This window comes from Maniola hyperantus, chromosome 11, assembly GCF_902806685.2.
Source record: "Maniola hyperantus chromosome 11, iAphHyp1.2, whole genome shotgun sequence".
Taxonomy (NCBI): domain Eukaryota; kingdom Metazoa; phylum Arthropoda; class Insecta; order Lepidoptera; family Nymphalidae; genus Maniola; species Maniola hyperantus.
In genome coordinates this window covers 12,948,633-12,969,754 of record NC_048546.1, presented here as the reverse complement: position 1 = coordinate 12,969,754, position 21,122 = coordinate 12,948,633, and the positions used below count along the sequence as shown (strand labels likewise).

The following is a 21,122-nucleotide window of genomic DNA, read 5'->3' as shown; positions in this document are numbered from 1 at the left end:
AAAGTGCCCGGGATTGAACCCCATAACCCCTCGAACAGGATTCTGAAGTCTTCATAACCACTAGGTTATCACTGTTATCACTAATGATAGAAACCATCAAGAAGCAGTTTCTCTATATTCGTGAAAAAATTGTAACTTTAAGATTAGCGCTTTTGAAGTTGAATTACAGATTTTGGTGATATATGACAACACATAATGTGACTGATTCCGTTGTACACAATCTCTAAACTAAACTAAAATGGCACTTCTAAATCTATTGCTATCCCTTTCATAACGTTGCTTGCGGAAAAGGATAGCACTAGATTTAGACCTGTTAATTTAGTTTAGTTTAGAGATTGTGTACAAGAGAATTGGCCCCAGTATCAGCTTATTTTGATGGTTAAGCAACGACAAACAGACAGACACTTAAGTCTTATTTTTTTTTAAAGAATATTAGCCATGTTAAATGACTAATATTCCCTTTACCTCTCCAACTAAGCATGAAGCTTGTGCTAGGAGTAGGTACGACAATTAAATAGTGCAACAGGCGGGGTTTGAACGGTCGACGTTTCGGTTTTCAGTCCACTCCGTTACCGGTTGAGCTATTGAGGCTCGAGTATGGTTGTATTGTATACCTATGTCGTAGATGAAGAAGTGGGTGGAGCAAATGGAATGAGCGAGTTCGTGAAGTCTGAGCACTACCGAAGCATGAACGTTGGGTTCGCGCTGGACGAAGGCCTGGCCAGTCCTGACGACAGCTTCGTGGTCTACAACGGCGAGAGGAGTATATGGCGTAAGTACGAATAACATTCTAAGCACCTTGGGACCTAGAATGATGACCTTGCACCGGCAAATGCAGTGTTGCAGGAGCCACCCCCCCCCCCCCCCGCAAATTTCTTCGCACCTTGAGAATGATGACCTCGCACCGGAAAACGCAGTGTTGCCGAAAGACCCCTCACTAGGTGGACAGACGATATCAAATGAGTCGCAAAGAGCCGCATGAATTCAGGCGGCGCAAGACCGTGGTATGTAGGATGTCCCTATAACATACCTTATGTCCAGCTATGGACATCTTTCGGTTGATAATTACCTAATGATAAAAACTTCTGAGATGTAACTTGAGAGTACCTAACTAAGATAATTAATTAAGATTTAAGTTTTTTTATTATAATATTTTACTATATTCCAGCATTTATTTATTTTCTTCTATTTCAGACGTGAAAGTGATATGTCCCGGGAAGTCCGGGCACGGCTCGCTCCTACTCCCGGATAACTCCGGGGAGAAGGTGGGTGAATGTTGCATGAAGCTTCTGTTTCGATGGACTTTTGTAAAGACCTACAGAGTGACATAAGCTACTTTTTATCCCGCAAAATCAAGAGTTCCTACGGCATTACGAAAATATTACGTAGATACCTACTTATATAACTGTATATATTCAGAACGCTAGCAAAAACTTAGCGTTATTGTTATACTACCTAAACACAATCCATTACCAATAACCAGTTGCCTCATTTTGTAGTTTTAGTGATTTAGTATTTTTTAAACCCGCAGTGAATAGCGTGCAAAACTCGAGTCAATGCCCCGCCTACGACGCGGCACTGACTCCGTGTGACCTACTAACGTAACGGCGACTACGAACCGGAAAACGCAGTGTTGGAAGACCCCCCATTAGGTGGACGGACGACATCAGACGAGTCGCAGGGAGTCGCTTGATTCAGACGGCGCAAGACCGTGGCGTGTGGAAGTCGTCCATCGGATGATGATGATGATTCTGTTGCTACCGGCCCTTGAAAGCCTCAACTAAAATATGCACGGCAGCTAGGTCAGCATTAATTATCTGCCTGAATGTCGGTTGTGAATTATAAATCGATTTCATCACCGTTTGGCGAGCCTCCAGCCTCCAAGCAATAAGTTACTGTCTATCCAGATCGGCTGGTTGGATGCTGTTGCTTGAACAATGGGAATGTATGAGTTTATCTTATCAAGGAAACACCGATATTGACATTTACATAAGTTCCCACTAATATTAATTTATCTTTGCATGATTCATGATACATTAATTTGCATTTATATATATGAATAGAATAGAATAGAATAGAATGTTTTTTATTCATGTAAACTTTTTAAAAGTGCTTACAAATAGTCAGGTAGTTTTAATTTATGACACAAATAGATGCCCGAGACTTTATCCGCGTAGATTTGGGTCTAAAATTCCCGTGGGAACTTTTTGATTTTCCAGAGTAAAAAGTGTGTACTTTGACAATCTCACGTTCCCCTTCAGGCTAGAATCTAGATCAATTATTACATTTTCAGATTCGCTATATCATCGATAAATTCATGGACCTGCGTAAAGAATCCAAAACGAAGCTCGAAAGTGATCCCGAATTGACCACAGGGGACGTCACTTCTGTGAATCTTACCATGTTAAATGTAAGTTCTTATGCACAACTTATCCGTCATTTGCATGCTGTAGCCCATGTAGTCCCGTTGTCCCCGTTAGCCATATCCCCGTTAACGGGGACATCGGGATTTGAATAAAATTATTAAAAACTTATCCCGTTGTCCCCGTTGTCTATTCCGTTTAACGGGGACATCGGGATTTGAATAAAATTATTAAAAACGTATCCCGTTGTCCCCGTTATCTATTCCCCTTCAACGGGGACTGCGGTAAATGAATAAAATTGTTAAAAATTCTTTCCGTTGTTTCCGTACTCTGCCTCCGTTGACAGTATAACTAAGTAGGTACCATATACACAGTTTTTTCAGTTCCTACAATTTGAATTATATATAATAACTTAGCACCTAGGATTTGAATAAATTTTTTTGTATGATTCTGTCGGTGGTGATAAAAAATTAAAATATAATCAACATCATCATAATCATCTCGCTGGACTACTACTGAGCACAGGTCTGTTATCTGAAAGAGAGGAATTTAGGCCTTTAGGCCACGCTGGCTAAGTGCGGATTGGCAGACTTCACACCTTTGAAAACAATGGAGAACTCTGAGGCCTGTAGGTTTCCTCACGAAGTTTTCCTTCACCTTTAAAGCAAGTGATATTTAATTACTTAAAAGTTAAAACCCACATAAATTCAAAAAGTTACGAACCCTGGACTTCACGAATCATGTCGTAACGTCTTATAGTTCTTGCATTTCACGAAGGCCACTGACTCATGCTTGTGTATACGTAAGGTACACTAAAGTGTGCGTTTGACAGCGCTTGCTCGCGACTGATTGGTCCGACATGCACGCACACTTACGCAATGACCATGTAAACGACGTTACCACAAGTAAAGTTCACTAGCCTTCGTGAATTGCAAGAACTGGAACATAATGTAAGATACCAACATTGTTTATGTTGTTTTTCAACATTCAAATATATTCCTGTACCCGTAGTACAAGATTTTACGTCTCACCAAACCAAACCAAATTCGAGAGTCGAAATACTTCCGCGTTACAGTAAACTGGATCTTAAATGCCTTGTTTTAAAGCTCAAGTTTGTCTACACTTCTACAGCCAGCGCTCCAAGCGGAAACATTGCGAAATTAAAATCAGTGGCATTGAATATTTGACTTTAATTCAAGGCTGTTTAGGTCCATTTTACTGTAACGCGGAAGTATTTCGACTCTCGAATTTGGTTTGGTTTGGTGAGACGTAAAATCTTGTACTACGGGTACTGGTTATAATTAATAACAAGGAAGTATTTCTGGAATAATTATATGTTTGTAATTTTTTATTTACAATAGTATTTTTATTGTTTCAATATGCACAGGGTGGCATCCAGAGCAACGTGATTCCAGAAAAGTTGTCCGTCACCTTCGACTTACGTTTGGCTTTGTCTGTCAACCTTGTGGAATTTGAAAATATGGTAGGTGTTTTATGGGCTTTTACTTTTTCTTTTCATAATCACACTGATATTATAAAAACCGGTCAAGTGCGAGTCAGGCTCGCGCAATGAGGGTTCCGTACTACAGTCGTATTTTTCCGACATTTTGCACGATAATTCAAAAACTATGATGCATAAAAATAAATAAAAATCTGTTTTAGAATGCACAGGTGAAGATCTTTCATATGATACCCCACTTAATATAGTTATCTTACTTCGAAAATTGAAAATACTAATTATTAGTTCATTTTTTTTTTTTTCCTTATTGTTGAGTGCCAATTAGCTACTCAATTATATGACGATCTAGCCTAATGTATGACTAATAAGTAATTTTATTTTAACCTAAACTTATAAATTATCTTATATACTAAGAAATTGTCCACTGACGCATCTTAGTCTTTCTTGATTTGAGATATGACACTTTGTTCACGTGTTCTTTCAGTTATTAGTTCATGACCACAATTTTTTTTTTGTGTACTGTAACCCCATATTCCCATATTCACGGTTTTCAATTTTTTTCCCGAATGTCTGCTATAAGACCTACTCACCTGCCAAATTTCATGATTCTAAGTCAACGGGAAGTTAGGTTTCTTGACAGACCGACAGACAGATAAACAGACAACAAAGTGATCCTATAAGGTTTCCGTTTTTCCTTTTGAGGTACGGAACCCTAAAAAGTAATTATAATGATAACTAAAGGTTCCTTTACTTCAAAATCTAGATAAAGCAGTGGTGCTCGGAAGCGGGCGACGGTGTGACGTATGAGTCTTTGCAGAAGAACGACTACGTGGCACCCACGCGCTGTGACGACTCCAACCCCTACTGGCTGGCCTTCAAAGCTGCTGTCGACAAGCTGTGAGTATAGCCAATGACTGATTTGTTGGATCTGCAGCACGGAACGTATGAGTTACCAGTTACCAGTCTCTAAATGCCACGATGCTCAAAATGCCATGATCCTTGTATCATCATCAACCCATCGCTGGCTCACTACTAAGCACGGGTCCCTTCTCACAATACGGTATTTGACAACTAATCAAATCAGTAACTTTTTATCAAACATCAGTAACTTTAACATCAGTAACTTTTTATCAAACAGATAGATACATTTAAATATAAATAAGTTAAGTAGATTATTGATTGTTAATTTTCACACTTTATTATTCTATGATAATGTAGTTACTATAATAAGTTGCACACCAAATTATTGGTTGAATGTCAAGGGCTCAAAATAGATTTAAGACCAAATTGTATCACATTCTGGCAAATAAAAAACTATTTCTATTTCTATTTCTAAACATCAAAACGCGCACTTAGTATGCGAGATTCTATGAAATACTGGAATGTGATGACACATCATATTGATGTACTTTTTTATTTTAATCAATGATTTAAAATGGTTATTACAATTAAAACTAACAAAGGACGTAGATTTTACGTATTTTGGAAGACCCTCTAATTAATACTTACTGAGAAATAATACTAGGTGGACGGACGACATCAGACGAGTCGCAGGGAGCCGCTGGATCCAGGCGGCGCAAGACCGTGGCGTGTGGAAGTCCCTACAAGAGACCTATGTCCAGCAGTGGGTGTCTATTGGTTGATGATGATGATGAGAAATAATTTATTTTTGATATAGGCATATACCCAATTAGAAGGGTTTGGCCATTTATTCTACCACGATGATCAAGTGCGGATTGGCATGGCAGACTTCACACACCTTTGAAACATTAAAAAAAAAAAAAAAAGAATATTAGCCATGTTAAATGACTAATATTCCCCTTTCCTCTCCAACTAAGCGTCAAGCTTGTGCTAGGAGTAGGTACGACAATAGTGCAACGGGCGGGGTTTGAACCGTCGACCTTTCGGTTTTCAGTCCACTCCTTTACCCGTTGAGCTATGGAGGACTCGTCTCTGCCGGTTCTCCTTTACCTTTAAAGGAAGAGTTGTGCGGTGATAGCCTAGTGGTTAAGACGTCGGCCTTCGAGAGGGCGGAGGTTTGATACCGGACACGCACACCTAACTTTTCAAAGTTAATTGCGATTTAAGCAATTAAATATCACTTGATTTAGCTCGTTTAGGTTCTTACAACCGATAGACGTTGGGGTCCCAAGGTGCTAGAATGGCGACCTCGCACCGGAAGACGCAGCGTTGGAAGACCCCCTCTAGGTGGACGGACGACATCAGACGAGTTGCAGGGAGCCGCTGGATCCAGGCGGCGCAAGACCGTGGCGTGTGGAAGTCCCTACAAGAGACCTATGTCCAGCAGTGGACGTCTTATTGGTTGATGATGATGATGATGACGATGATTTAGCTCTAATCCGTTTATTTCTTGTTTATTACAGCAAAGTGCCTCTAAAAGTGCGCACTTTTCCCGCCGGTACTGATTCGCGCTATATACGTGAGCTAGGAGTAAGCGCACTCGGCTTCTTCCCGTACCGAAACACGCGCCCCGCGCTTCACGAGCACAACGAGAGCCTGCGCGCTTCTGTGTTCCTCGACGGCATTTCCGTGTACGAAGATATTCTACCCGCCCTTGCTAATGTATAATAAACTTTAATAAAGTCATTATTTTGGTCCTATCTTTATTTTAACTTCAAGTTTGCTAATACGTCAGCAAGGCGTAAGCGCACTCGGCTTCTTCCCATACCGAAACACGCGCCCCGCGCTTCACGAGCACAACGAGAGCCTATGCGCTTCTGTGTTCCTCGACGGCATTGCCGTGTATGAAGATATTCTACCCGCCCTTGCTAATGTATAATAAACTTTAATTAAGTCATTTTAAAGTAGTATTTTGGTCCTATCTTTATTTTAACTTCAAGTTCAAGTTCAAGTCACTTGGCTTCTTCCCATACCGAAACACGCGCCCCGCGCTTCACGAGCACAACGAGAGCCTATGCGCTTCTGTGTTCCTCGACGGCATTGCCGTGTATGAAGATATTCTACCCGCCCTTGCTAATGTATAATAAACTTTAATAAAGTCATTTTAAAGTTGTACTTTGTTTCTATATTTATTTTAACCTCATAAGTTGGCTAATACGTTAGCTAGTCGTAAGCGCTCTCGGCTTCTTCTGGCTTACTCCCATACTGAAAAACGCGCCCCGCGCTTCACGAACACAACGAGAATCTGCACGCTTCTGTGTCTGTGCTTCTGACATTTAATTTTAATCTATTGAAGGTTTTCCACGAAGATTTATTTAATCTCACTCAGTGAAGCAGCCACTCTAATCTGTGGAAGCAGCAATGTAAAATCAACCAATGTCAGATGACCTCAGTGGCTATTAATTTTAGAAAGTATCTGGTGTCTACCTACTGCATTAACATAAACATACGGTCTACTACCTACGCACGTCTTCCGTTCGGTATTTTCAGACGCAAATGCATCGGTTCCATGGTGTAACGGTTAGCACTCTGGACTCTGAATCCAGCGATCCGAGTTCAAATCTCGGTGGAACCTGACTTTTTTATTTTTGTTTTTTTTATTTTATTCTTTGTATAAGTACCTTATGGCTACCAATGATTGATTTATTTGCAATATTTAACCCATTTTTAACAAGTTTTCATTGAATGGTTTTTTATCACAGGTAATTTTTATATAGGACCAGGAAATTATATTGCCTAAACTCTTCTCATTATAAAAGGAGACCGGTGCTCAGTAGTGGGCCGGTGACGGGTTGATGATGATGATGATGATCCCTTTCAGGTTACTACGCTGACATCTTACTGCACCATAAAATCATTGGTACCACCAGTGGCACCCTGACAACCTCCCTGGGGCAGTGGTAAGCACATTGGTCTAATTAGTGGGAGGTCTCGGGTTCGATTCCTGACAGGGATTTGGACTTTTATAATTTCTAAATTTCTGGTCTGGTCTGGTGGGAGGCTTCGGCCGTGGTTAGTTACCACCCTACCGGCAAAGCCGTGCCGACAAGCGATTTAGCGTTCCGGTACGATGCCGTTTAGAAACCAAAGGGGCATGGGTTTATTAAAAACTTCCAGATTAGCCCGCTTCCATCTTTGACTGCATCGTCACTTACCACCAGGCGAGATTACCTAGTATCTGAATTTAAAAAAATAGCTAAGAACGCAGTCAAGATCTAACTTTTAGTGGATTAAAAAAAGATAAAAAACATTGTAGGGCTTTTCTGAAAACGTTTAGGTGAGTTTCTCTTATATGGAAATGGAACACTAAGGTACAAAATGGGAAAGGCTTTCACAAATTAAAAAAATCTTTCAACAGTTGTAGTTTGAAACATTTATTTTCAAAGTGCATATTTTAAAAACTGTGTTAAAAACAAATATTTAGGGCCGACGTATACTGACGGAGTGGGATGAAGTCTTTTCGATATAGTCTACCTAGACTCGGCTTTATGGACTTAGAGATACGGTTGAAATTAGTAGACTGAAAACAAGACAAGGACACCTCTTCCTAGATTAGCTTAGGATGAGATTTACAGAGCTAAATTTGACTTTGCTCAGACTTACGTAAGACATATCACATAGGTATATGATAAGGACAGAGATGGATTTACTTGTTTTTGAGATAAATGTCTCATATTAACTCTAAGTAAAATCCAAGCAATCTTAGCAAAGTTAGTTTCTATTTTGTCATCAAGAATGAAAATTAGAATGAAAAAATCTTATTTTTCCCTTTGCCTTAAAAGTAAAGAACGGTAACAACGGCTTTAGTTAGAAACTATGTCACAGTTGTTAACGCCCACCAATCCAGAATGATGCCGCGCATCGGTTCTGCCGGTGTGTGTGTGCGTTAAGCTCCAGACGTTGAGCTGAAGTGAAGCGACGTTTATGTTTATTTTGCTCCACTAAGTAACATATAAATGGAGCAAAATAAAAAATTGGGCATCGAAGAACGCTTTCGCTTTGAATTTGTTGCATGCAAATAATATAATAGGTAGGTACATCGTTTCCTTTGAAAAACTTTATAAAAAGCTTCACTGCACTTCGGCACTGCATCTTTAAGTAGGTATGTCTTGAACTTTAGGGTGGCAACTATAAAAACTTTTATGTTTTACATTAAAGATATTAATATGAAACCGTGTTTTCCTCATTGTTAGTAATACTATGTATTTATTCATTGTTTAAGTTCATGCATGCTTTTGTTACATTTACTTTAAAGAACAAAAGCACACGCTTGCTTTGTGCGGAGCCGGTTACTCGCGTGCTGTGGTAAAACAAAGGTAAAATAATACGAATGAAAAGAAAACGCTTTTACGCGAGAGTAAGGATATTGCGCTACGCAAATCGTCGCTAAAAATTCGGACAATTAGCTTTATTTTTGACCTCCATACGAAACGCGCGACTTCGTGGATTTAGGTTTTTAAAAATCCCGTGGGAACTCTTTGATTTTCCGGGATAAAAAGTAGCCTATGTCCTTCCCCGGGATGCAAGCTATCTCTGTATCAAATTTCGTCAAAATCGGTTGAACGGATAGGCTGTGAAAGGTTAGCAGACAGACAGACACACTTTCGCATTTATAATATTAGTATGGATTTACATAAGTAAAGGTCAGAAATATTGCATGAGAAAGTTAAGCAAGAGCTGGTCATAAATCGTCAATTCTAAACCGCTTTGAAATGTGGAGATATTTCACGATTCACGCTAGTTTTCCGTTCCATTTCGTTCCAACTTCCAATAGTGCGGCGTGAATATCATTTATTACAGCTTATTTTGATATGTTCTCATAAGTTGCTGGTTATATGCTGGCTGAATTCAGAATTGCAGTTTAATACTCACGATATGGGAGTAGATACGACAATAGTGCAACAGGTGGGGTTTGAACCGCAGAACTTTAGGTTTTCAGTCCGCTTGTTTAACCGTTGAGCTATCGAGGCTATAAATTCATGTATCTGTTGGTCTACACTATCGATAGAATAAACTAAAATGTAACTGGTATCGAGAAGCTCAGAGCAATGCAGTAAAGTCTGAGAAGTGAAACGTGGCATTGCAGATATTTCAAGTGTACTAGCACATGCAGTGAGCATCTGTACTCTCTGTATTTGCATTACTCTGAATTAAATAAACATGTTTGCAGTTCCTCTACTCTCAAATCAGAAATGAGGAGATCCGCAGGAGAACAAGAGTAACCGACATAGATCAGCGTTTTTATTATATAAGCATAATTTTGTGGTGTATAAGTCTAATTGCTAATGCGCGTGGCCGCCATTTTAGTGTCGTCAGCACTATAGACTTAAGTTTCGAGCTGATGGTATATTTTTATGTCGGCTGACGTTAATGAGACATGGTTCCAGCGTAATAGCAATTTGCGGGACTTATACAAAAGTATACCTATAAAATAGGCAATAAATTACTATTTTTGATTGTTAGTTGTTGGATTTGTAAGATATAGTGGTGATAATTATTACGCAAACTTAAAACTAAAGCTACGAGGGTTCCAAACGCGCCCAGGTCTGAGAAGAGCCCACAACAAACTCAGCCGGGTATTCTTTGAGACCTCTACCACCATCGCCTCTCATTCTGAGAGAAGACCTGTGCTCGGTAATGGCAAAGTGGGCCTGCGGTAGACGATGATGGTAAATTCTGTTTATCATGCCAGAGGTTTAACCAGTTATCCCTGACCTACTATCTATAGTCGTGACGTCTTTCTTTCTCTCAAACAAAGCCCATTAGAGACTAGTAAGTATGCATTTGTACATAATTATAGCGTAAAAGCAAAAATGAAACGTTAACTTTTGAAATCTGTGCGCTATTTACTCATTTTAATAAGAATAAAACATTTTTATGCTGTTTGTCTTATAGTTACATTGCGTAGCGAAAGCGGTAGCGTAGTTTTAACTTTAGAATACTAATAAAGTAAAAATAAGTATGTACTTAGCGTATCGTAGAAATGAAAAACTTTTTTACATCTTGCTCGTAAAAAACCAATGAAAATTAAAATTAATTACCAGTTACTACTTAAAAAGAACTAACTACTTCATCATCATCATCATTATTAGATAGACGTCCACAGCTGGACATAGGTCTCTTGTAGGGACTTTCACACGACACGGTCTTGTACCGCGTAAAATCTAGCGGCTCCCTGCGACTCGCCTGATGTCCATCCACCCAGTGCGAGGTCGCCATTCTAGCACCTTGGGACCCCAACGTCCATCGGTCCCTCGAACCATGTGCCCTACCCATTGCCACTTCAGCTTCGCCAACCGCTGAGCTATGCTCTGGTTCTCCTACGGATCTCCTCATTTGACATTTCTGATTTGAGCACGTAGAGAAACTCCAAGCACAGCTCTCTCCATCTCTCGCGAGTGACTCTGAGCTTTCTTATGAGGCCAATACTAACTAACTTATCTACTAAAAACATGAACAATAAAAATCCCCTGTATAAACCTAGTGTACAGTACGCGGCAGAAAGTATTGTACATCGACCTTTAGAAGGAGATAGCAGATTTGTAGAGCACTATATCTCTGTCGTTGAGACCGACAAAACGTCATATAGGTATAAGTGACAGAGACAACGCTCTCTACAAAGCCGAAATGTCATTCTAAAGGCCGATGTACATTACTTTCTGTCGCGTACTGTAAACCTTATAGTGCACGAAAACTGACGCAGTCATAAAAATAAAAGGTAAAAACCACCATTATCATTCAATGCGTAGTCAACGTAGCACGGCGTAGCACGTAGCGAAGTAGCGGAGCGTTACGTAACGGTAATGACAGCATTTAATAAAAAACCGGTCAAGTGCGAGTCGGACTTGCACACGAAGGGTTCCGTACCATCATACATACAATAACACTTTTTAATTTTCATGGCGGTAGTTTTGAATTTTTTATTATTTGTTCTTATAACGGAAATAGAAATACTACATACACATTCTGTGAAAATTTTAACTTTCTACCTATTAGGTACGGTTCACGATGACTGTCGAAGGACAGACGGAAAGACTAATCTAAAGTCACGCGCGCGAAGTCGCAGGCATAAGCTAGTTCATATATAAAAAAATTGAATCTATACCTATATATAAAAGCAAAAGCCGACTGACTTACTGACTGACTGGTCTATCAACGCACAGCTCAAATTACTAGATGGATTGGGCTGAAATTCGGCATGCAGATAGCTATTATAACGTTGACATCCGCTAAGAAAGGATTTTTGAAAATTCAACCCCAATATTGGGACTTTAAATTTGCGTAGTCCACGCGGTCCAAGTCACAGGCATAACTTCATAAGCCAGTTTTAGTATAAAAATAAAATATTCTCGTAATAAATGCGAGTCAAATGAAAGGGTAAAAAGCAATTAGTTGAAACGAAGTGATGAATGCACTTTCCAGCTAAACTCGTGGCGAACGAATCTTTGGTCGGGCTAACTGCAACGTTTCAATTTACGCTAGCTTATTTTTATTACTTTTAAAGCTAGCTTAGCTTAACTTAACTGACAAGAACAAAATGTAGTTCTAATTTAATTGGACACTATTCTAATTCTTCTAGGGATTTATTCATAGTGCGCGAACAAAGCGATTTGCCTTCTCACTTGCATTTTAACTCTATAGGTCAACTGTAATGTAAAAAATAAGGACTAAAATCGTACTTTTAACATGAAATTTGACACATAAAGTTAAAAGAGAAATCATTTTTTAGGGTTCCGTACCTACGTTTCCTTAATCCGTAGGGTTAAGGAAAACTGAACCTTTATAGGATCACTTTGTTGTCTGTCTGTCTGTCTGTCGGTCTGTCAAGAAACCTACAGGGTACTTTCCGTTGACCTAGAATCATGAAATTTTGCAGGTAGGTAGGTCTTATAGCAGACATTCGGGGAAAAATCTGAAAACCGTGAATTTGTGGTTACATCACACAAAAAAAATTAAATTCTGGTCATGAACTAATAATTAGTATTTTCAATTTTCGAAGTAAGATAACTATATCAAGTGGAGTATCATATGAAAGGTCTTCACTTGTGCATTCTAAAACAGATTTTTATTTATTTTTATGTTTTGAATTATCGTGCAAAATGTCGAAAAATACGACTTTAGTACGGAACCCTCGTTGCTCGAGCCTTCTCCCACTTGGCCGGTTTTTACGCTTTATACACGCTTCAATAACAATAAGCACTCTACAATCTACATTCACATTTGAACAAAACACCAAAACCTGTTTCCAAAACCAAATCCAATCACGCGGTTTCAAAACAAAACAGTGCGTTTTGTTTTTGCCGCACTCTCATACAAACAGATCGCTTTGTAAATGCAATGCTATAGAGCGACGTGACCTGAATTGGGACTGTAACGGCCATTTACATTGCAAAACAATAGGTAAATAATTATTAACAATTTATATTAATTATTTATTGGCCATCCAAAGTGGTAATTCTGCCAGCATCTTGGGTACAATGCCTCGCTGCGGTGGTCTCGATGAGGTTTTAGATTTAATTAAATTTATTTTATTTACTGCTGAAAGTAGATGTAAAGAATGCTTTTAATTCTTTGGACAGGGCAACTTTGCTGACAGAAGTCTCAACGCAACTTCCTGAAATTTACCCATATGTTTGGCAATGTTACAGCTCTGCTTCTAAATTATTCTTTGGAGATAGCGATATTAAGTCTTCTGTAGGCGTTCAGCAGGGGGATCCTTTAGGTCCGGCCCTGTTCAGCTTAGGGATCCATAACCATATCTCAAATTTAACATCTAAATTTAACATATGGTATCTTGATGATGGAACCATTGGGGGCAACGTGGATGACGTTCTAAAAGATCTTAATCATATTAAGCAACAGTTTGGGAAAATTGGTTTAGAACTTAATTTTTCGAAATGCGAATTGTTTTTTACAGAAAAACTGTCGCAAGAAAGAATTCTATTGGCCTCTGAATTATTCAATGAAATTTCACCTAATATTAAAATACTTGATAAACGTTCACTTTGCCTTCTCGGTGCTCCTCTTTATAATGAATCCATACAACCACTCTTGGATCAAAAAGTCAGAACATTTTCGGCTAATACCGACAAATTGGGCACTCTAAATTCTCACATTGCATTTTCGATCCTAAAATATTGCCTTTTTGTACCTAAATTAATTTACATTCTCCGCGCGAGCCCAATTTGGAAATTTCATGGACTACTCGATAACATGGATGCCACCCTTAAAAGTACACTAGAACAAATTCTAAATTTAACTTTTGATGAGCACTCCTGGAACCAAGCAACTTTACCGGTCAAGTACGGTGGCATCGGCGTGAGGAAAATTTCCAGTGTAGCTCTTCCGGCTTTTCTGTCCTCTGTGCATAGTATAAAAGAGCTTAGCTCTCAAATTCTCAAATCCAATTCATCATTGACCTATGCCACAGAGGCCCTAGAGAGTTGGAAGGTCAGATGTCCCAATGTCGACATCCCGAAGGAACGTACTACACAAAAACTTTGGGATTTGCCATTGGTTCAACTGACACATACGAATTTGGTTCAAAATCTTACAAGTGACAGAGATCGTGCCAGGCTTCTAGCATTATCCGAAAAGGAATCTGGGTATTGGCTGCATGCCTTGCCATCAAAAAATCTCGGCACACTTTTAGATAACGAAAGTTTTCGTGTGGCTCTAGGTCTCAGATTGGGAACACCACTGTGCCATCAGCACAGATGTCCGTGTGGAAAAGAGGTTGATAAATTTGGAATCCACGGACTCTCTTGCCAAAGGAGCTCCGGTAGGCTGTTTAGGCATGGCTCTCTTAACGATACAATTAAAAGAGCTCTTGCCACCATAAATATTCCTGCGCTCATTGAGCCGGCAGGGATTAGTCGGGATGATGGCAAGAGACCTGATGGATTGACGCTGGTTCCCTGGGAACGGGGACGGGCGCTAATGTGGGACGCAACTTGCGTTGACACATTGGCCCCGTGTCATATCAGGAAGACAGCATCAAGACCGGGAGCCGCAGCAGAAACAGCTGAAAACGGCAAGCGGCGCAAGTATGCCTCTCTTATAGAGAGTTACATTTTTGTGCCGTTTGCCGTGGAGACCCTGGGGCCATGGAGTCTTAGTGCTAAAAATTTTTTACGAGACATTTCACCGCGATTAATAGCCTCAACTGGTGACAGAAGGGCTGGCTCATTTTTTGCGCAGCGGATCAGCCTAGCTGTCCAGCGCGGAAATGCAGCCAGTATTCTTGGCACCATTCCACGCGGTCATGATTTATATAGTAATTAGATAAGGCTAGCTTTAAGTTTTATTGTATTAAAAAAAAAAAAAAAAAAAAAAAAAAAAAAAAAAAAAAAAAAAAAAAAAAAAAAAAAAAATTTATTTTTAATTTAATGTTTTTTTTTTTAGATTTAAGTTATTATATTAAGTTATCACGATAATAGTTTATTTGTTAACCATAATAAAAATACAATAAAATTTATTAAAATATTAATATATATATATATATATATATATATATATATATATATATGTATATATAATATATATATATATATTAATGTTTAAAAAAAGTAATTCAAATGAAAGCCAAACTATGTTCGCGTACTTAATCCATCCATACTAATATTATAAATGCGAAAGTGTGTCTGTCTGTCTGTCTATCTGTCTGTCTGTCTGTCTGCTAACTTTTCACAGCCCAACAGTTTAATCGATTTTGATGGTACAGAGTCAGCTTATATCTCGGGGAAGGACAAATGGACATAGGCTACTTTTTATCCCGGAAAATCAAAGAGTTCCTACGGGATTCTTTAAGGCGCATCAGTTTAACCGATTTATATGAAATTTGGTACAGAAGTAGCTTGCATCCCGAAAATTATTGCCATAGGCAACTTTTTATCCCGGAAAACCAAAGAGAACCAAAATCCACGTGGACAAAGTCGCGGGTATACTCTAGTAGGTAATAAATATACTTAACCTAAAAAAAACTTAATTAGATACAATTAATTAACCAGAATAATATGAAACCTTACGAAATATGTAATACGAATGATACGATACTTACGAAAGGTAAGTAGCTAGCTATTCTTCTTAAGAAAATTACTTTCTAAAGCAGTCTATAGTTTTAATTTGATTTCATAAGAACTTTCAAAGCACGGATGCAGTGAACAATAAAAAATAAGCATCCAATAAAAATACTCTAAGTACGTAAATAAGCTTAGCATAAAACTCGAAGCAAAGTACGGGAAATAGTTTATGGGTGCAAAGTTGCTCTTTATTTATTTCTTTTGTTAAGATTTTAAAAGAAACTGGATCTTCTAACTTTAAAAGTAAACAGTTTCAATAAATTTAACGAAAGAAAAAGAAACAAAGTCATTCAGACTGACAGAGCCTCGATAGCTCAACGGTTAAAGGAGCGGACTGAAAACTGAAAGGTCGTCGGTTCAAATCCCATCCGTTGCACTATTATTATTGTCGTACCTACTCCTAGCACAAGCTTTACGCTTAATTGGAGGGGAAAGGGGATTATTAGTCAGCAATTATCTTGGCTAATATTTTTTTTAAAGACTGAAATATATAATAAACTAGATGATACCCGCGACTTTGTCCACGTGGATTTAGGTTTTTAAAAATGCAGTGGGAAATTTTCGATTTTCCGGAATGAAAAGTGGCCTATGTGCTTCCCCGGGATGCAAGCTATCTCTGTACCAAATTTCGTCCAAATCGGTTAAACGAATAGGCCGTGAAAAGCTAGCAGACCGACAGACAGTCAGAAGACAGAGAGACAATTTAGAAATATGAATTCACAAACTGCCCCTACCGGGAATCGAACCCGGGACCTCCCACTTGTCCACAGCGCTCACCACTGCACCAGGGAGGTCGTCAAAGTAAGTACCTACTATAAGCGTACTGTCGTTAATCAATCGTAGTTACTTGGCTTCCCAAATGTAGATAATGGTCTAAGAGCCAGCGCGTGCTAGACCTTCATTATTTTTTAAAATCCGAAAGTTTATCTGCGTATTGTCCCCACCCCAACACAGGGAGGAATGATCAGTGACTATGAAGTTTGGATCATGATGGCTTTGGGAGATAACATGTAATAAAGGTGTAAAAATCTTACGTCAATGTATAATTTTTTATACTTTCTTCGGAATACTATTAGAAATCAAGTCACGCATTGCCAGACACTTAGTATGATGGCAAACCCCTACGTGTCTGGCAGGGTTTTAGTTAAAGTTTAATAAATTTGACAAAGTTTAAGGGTGTTGGGGTTGCCACGATAGTAAGTGCCTGGCAATGCATGACGTGATTCCTAATACTATTCCGAAGAAAATATAAACAAAACCGGCCAAGTGCGAGTCAAGCTCGCGCAATGAGGGTTCCGTACTACAGTCGTATTTTTTCGACATTTTGCAGGACAATTCAAAAACTATAATACATAAAAAGAAATAAAAGTCTGTTTTAGAATGCACAAGTGAAGACCTTTCAATTATTATGATACCCCACTTGATATAGTTATCTTACTTAGAAAATTTAAAATACTAAATTATTAGTTCATGACCACAATTTTTTTTTTGTGTGATGTAACCACAAATTCACGGTTTTCAGATCTTTCCCGAATGTCAGCTATAAGATCTACCTACCTGCCAAATTTCATGATTCTAGGTCAACGGGAAGTACCTTGTAGGTTTCTTGACAGACCGACAGACAGACAACAAAGTGATCCTATAAGGGTTCTGTTTTTCCTTTTGAGGTAAGGAACCCTAAAAATTAACTTTAGGTATACTTTGACGTAAGATTTTTTACCTGTTATCTCCCAAAGCCGCCATGGTCCAAATTTCATTGTCACTGATCGTTCCTCCCTGTGTTGTCGACAATAGACAGAGACACTTTCAGCTTTTATAAAATAACGAAGGTCTGGCACGCGTTGGCTCTCTCTCTATAACAAATCAGATTGCTACGGCTCGCTACGACTTTACATAATATTCAATGACGTTGAATGGGATTGAATCGCGATTTATGTGATAGCTGCCTGAAGGCAGCAGTGCGCAGTGCCACGCGGTACCCGTCGTTCAACAAGCTTGTTAACCTACAGCCATCCCCACAGTCGGGTTTACATGGATATTATTACGAAACTTTGATGCGATTAACGCGATAATTGCAATCATATTATCCATACAACTTTTCATTTACATCACTTATTCATTTTATTTATTAATTCCCACACAAAAAAAAACACGTACAATATTGGTTTCTTCGTGCTCGTAAGCGCTTGGCGGCTTGTCTGAGCACTGCACATTCCTCTGTCGTTAGTACTTAGTCTTATATTCTAGGTAGGTATTGTGCATATTAGGAACATATTGTAGGTAGTTTTAAAGTAAAATATGTACACTACCCAGTTCCTTCCCATATCATAAATGTGAAACTGTGTTTCTTTCTTGATTTGTTTCTTTGTCCTTCAATCACGCCGCAATAAAGCAACGTTTCAATATAGTTAAAAATCTGGAGAGTGACATAGGCTATTTTTTATCTCGGAAAATTAAAAAGTTTCTACGGGGTTTTATAAACGCCGTAGAAACAGCTAGTATAATCATAAGATCCGTAATATGAACTTGCTGTTCATGTCTTTGTAAATACTGAGCTAATTTGTTTGCGTTATGGCCCAAATTATGATCGTGTTTTGCGGGCGAAATAATAAGACACGCATTTTCGTTTTTGTAAGAATACTTGTATACCTAGGTATTTCTACTTACCTGCCAAGTGCCAAGAGAACCTTGTAGCACTGTACTTATTTAGAACATTACCTCTGACATTACTTTAAATAGGTTTAGGTACCTACCTATTAGTCAGTTTGCAAAAAAGCCGCTAAAAATGGAAAAGTACGGTTCACCTTTAAAATAAGGACTAAAATCGTACTTTAGACATGACAAACGCATAAAGTTAAAATCGCGCGTGAGAAGTCATTTTGTAAACATTATACTTCCTAGTGTAATTCTGAATGGGGTCCCGGGTCGCGACCCAGCAGCTGAATGTTTAATCGCGAACAAGATGACTTACTGCCATGCTTTTAATGAATCATACACGCGTACTGAAATATTATATTATCTACCTACTAGTATTTAATTACAAAACTATTATAAGTACAGGGTCACAGGAAAATAGGACACGATCCCGTTAAGGGGTTATAGTACAGGACATTAGCTATCAAACGACCCCTAAAGTGCTTATGCAAAAGTGTATCGTTTTCGAGTTATTCATTTTTTTATTTTTTTCTAGGTAAAGGGGTGTTTGTCACGTACATCGGCCATTAGAATGACATTTCGGTTTGTAGAGCGTTGTCTCTTTCACTCATACCTATATGACGATTTGTAGGTCTCAACGACAGAGACAATGCTCTACAATTCTGTTATCTCCTTCTAAAGGTCGATGTACATTACTTTTTGCCGCGTAGTGTATAAAATTTAAAATACGAAAATGTGGAATTGTTTGATCTGTTTTTGATGCAGCTTGATTTTCGAATCTTACGCGTCATGTTAAGGAAGAAGTGTCCATTTTAGTTCCCGGTACGCTCAGTGGAGTGCATTGAATCCCTATAAAAAATACCTATGATTTGTATGCCAGATGTACATATATCTTCCAGCGTGTACTACTTGGATATGTTCATTTTAGTGTTGATGGCCCTTTCTCAAAAATCAAAATCAAAATATTTTTTATTCAATTAAACTTTGTAGAGCTGGCAGCTACCTTAGTCAAAGAATTAGTTTGGCCATCCAAAGGGGTAATGCTGCCAGCATCTTGGGTACAATGCCTCGCTGCGGTGGTCTCGATGAGGTTTTAGATTTAATTTAATTTATTTTAGTTTTAATTTAATATTGTTCTATTTTACTTTTAATTTAGATTTAAGTTTTTTTAAATATAATTGTCTATGCCTTTTTAAATCTAGAATAAATATAATAATATGAAAAATTTAACTTTTATAGGTCCTACAAATTGCTATTGCGCTGGAACCATGACTCATTAACTTCGAAATGACGTCATTTTCACGTCATTTGAGGTATATTTAAGTAAAAATATACCATCAGCTCGAAACTTCAGTCTAATGCTGACGTCACTAAAATGGCGGCCACGCGTATTAGCAATATGCGGGACTAACTACTTTTGAATCGTCAAATGCAATGTCAACTGTGGTCTCATAAGTCTGAGTGAGTCTTAACTAGGTTACTTTGGATCCTAATTTCTAAATTATCTGAGGCCTGGGCTGCTGGGAAGCTTCAGTTGTGGTTAGATAGAACCGGCAAGGCGGCAAAGCTTTGGTGATTTATCGTAGCTTTAGTCATTTTCTACAAGGTCGCGTAGAAAATCCATTTCAATTTCAATCTTATTTATTTGCTGATACTACACGACACACAAATTTCAACCCCCTATTTAACCCGCTTGCAGTCGTACTTAGAGTCGGTTAATCGTTACTTAAGAGCTATATCTCTCACATAAATCTATCTAACGATTAGCGACTCTGAGAACGGCGGTTGGAGGTTGAATTTTCAAAAATCTTTTCTTAGTGGATGTCTACATCATAATAGCTTAGCTGCATGCCGAATTTTAGGCCGATCCGCTAGTTTTTTTTTTCATAAATTTCAAACCCCCTATTCTACCCCTTTAGGGGTTGAATTTTGAATAATCGTTTCTTAGCGGATGTCTACGTCATAATAGCTATCTGCATGCCAAATTTCAGCCCGATCTGTCCAGTAGTTATTCAGATAGATCACTCAGTCAGTCAGTCACCTATTCCTTAAGATTTTTATGCTAGTCATAATCTGAACTTTAAACAGCTCTCCTGTAAAATCGACTATTGCTCTCTGTAGCCGCTGTTACGTTTAACGTTTGACAGCAATGATCGCGAAATTTTCGCCTGTCGCAAACCTGTCGCGAGATTTGTAAACGTTGCAATAGCGACAGCAACGCGACAGCAGTAGCAATCCGACAGTTCATTTGCTGTCTCTCTTCTTCTTCTTATTTTGCTTTGTGGCTATTACTGTCGCTCTCTAGCCGGACGTTTGACAGCAATGATCGCGAGATTTGCGCCTGTCGCAAGCCTGTCGCGAGATTCGTAATCACCCCGCTGGTCTTCAGTCTTCTCTCGGTGTGACTCGCTGATGACTATATTCTGATTGCTAACGTTTTTTGCACGGTAAGTGTGATTAACTTTGTACGGACGTAATGGCCGCTGTAGTGTTTTATTCAGGTAACATTTACGGCGGCTCGCGATGCGGCAGTCCCGACTCGTCTGCATTTTTAATGCGATGCATTCGCCGCGATTCTTCTTCAGTAAAACAACCCACTGTACGTGCACCTAGCGTTGAATAGGCAGAATTATATCACTGGAA

At 38.8% G+C, this 21,122-nt stretch overlaps 1 protein-coding gene, 1 long non-coding RNA gene and 1 other non-coding gene across 4 annotated transcripts in view; 2 read left to right on the top strand and 1 right to left on the bottom strand.

The window, feature by feature from the left end:
• LOC117986430 (aminoacylase-1-like) overlaps positions 1-6,651 on the top strand; it is a 45,767-nt gene extending 39,116 nt beyond the window's left edge. For both annotated transcript variants that reach the window (XM_069501774.1, XM_034973259.2), the window contains exons 4-9: positions 626-772; positions 1,195-1,265; positions 2,294-2,410; positions 3,751-3,846; positions 4,586-4,719; positions 6,207-6,651. In XM_069501774.1, coding sequence (XP_069357875.1) covers positions 626-772; positions 1,195-1,265; positions 2,294-2,410; positions 3,751-3,846; positions 4,586-4,719; positions 6,207-6,411 — 770 coding nt within the window. In that variant the 3' untranslated portion in view covers positions 6,412-6,651. The remainder of the gene's footprint in view (positions 1-625; positions 773-1,194; positions 1,266-2,293; positions 2,411-3,750; positions 3,847-4,585; positions 4,720-6,206) is intronic.
• Positions 1-16,292, bottom strand: part of LOC138402999 (uncharacterized) — an 80,122-nt gene extending 63,830 nt beyond the window's left edge. Inside the window, exon 1 of the long non-coding RNA XR_011237308.1 lies at positions 16,202-16,292. This is a non-coding gene — a long non-coding RNA (uncharacterized lncRNA). The remainder of the gene's footprint in view (positions 1-16,201) is intronic.
• Positions 7,247-7,318, top strand: TRNAQ-CUG (transfer RNA glutamine (anticodon CUG)). The gene has a single exon. It is a non-coding gene; the product is annotated as a tRNA-Gln (tRNA).
• Positions 16,293-21,122: the final 4,830 nt, after the last annotated feature.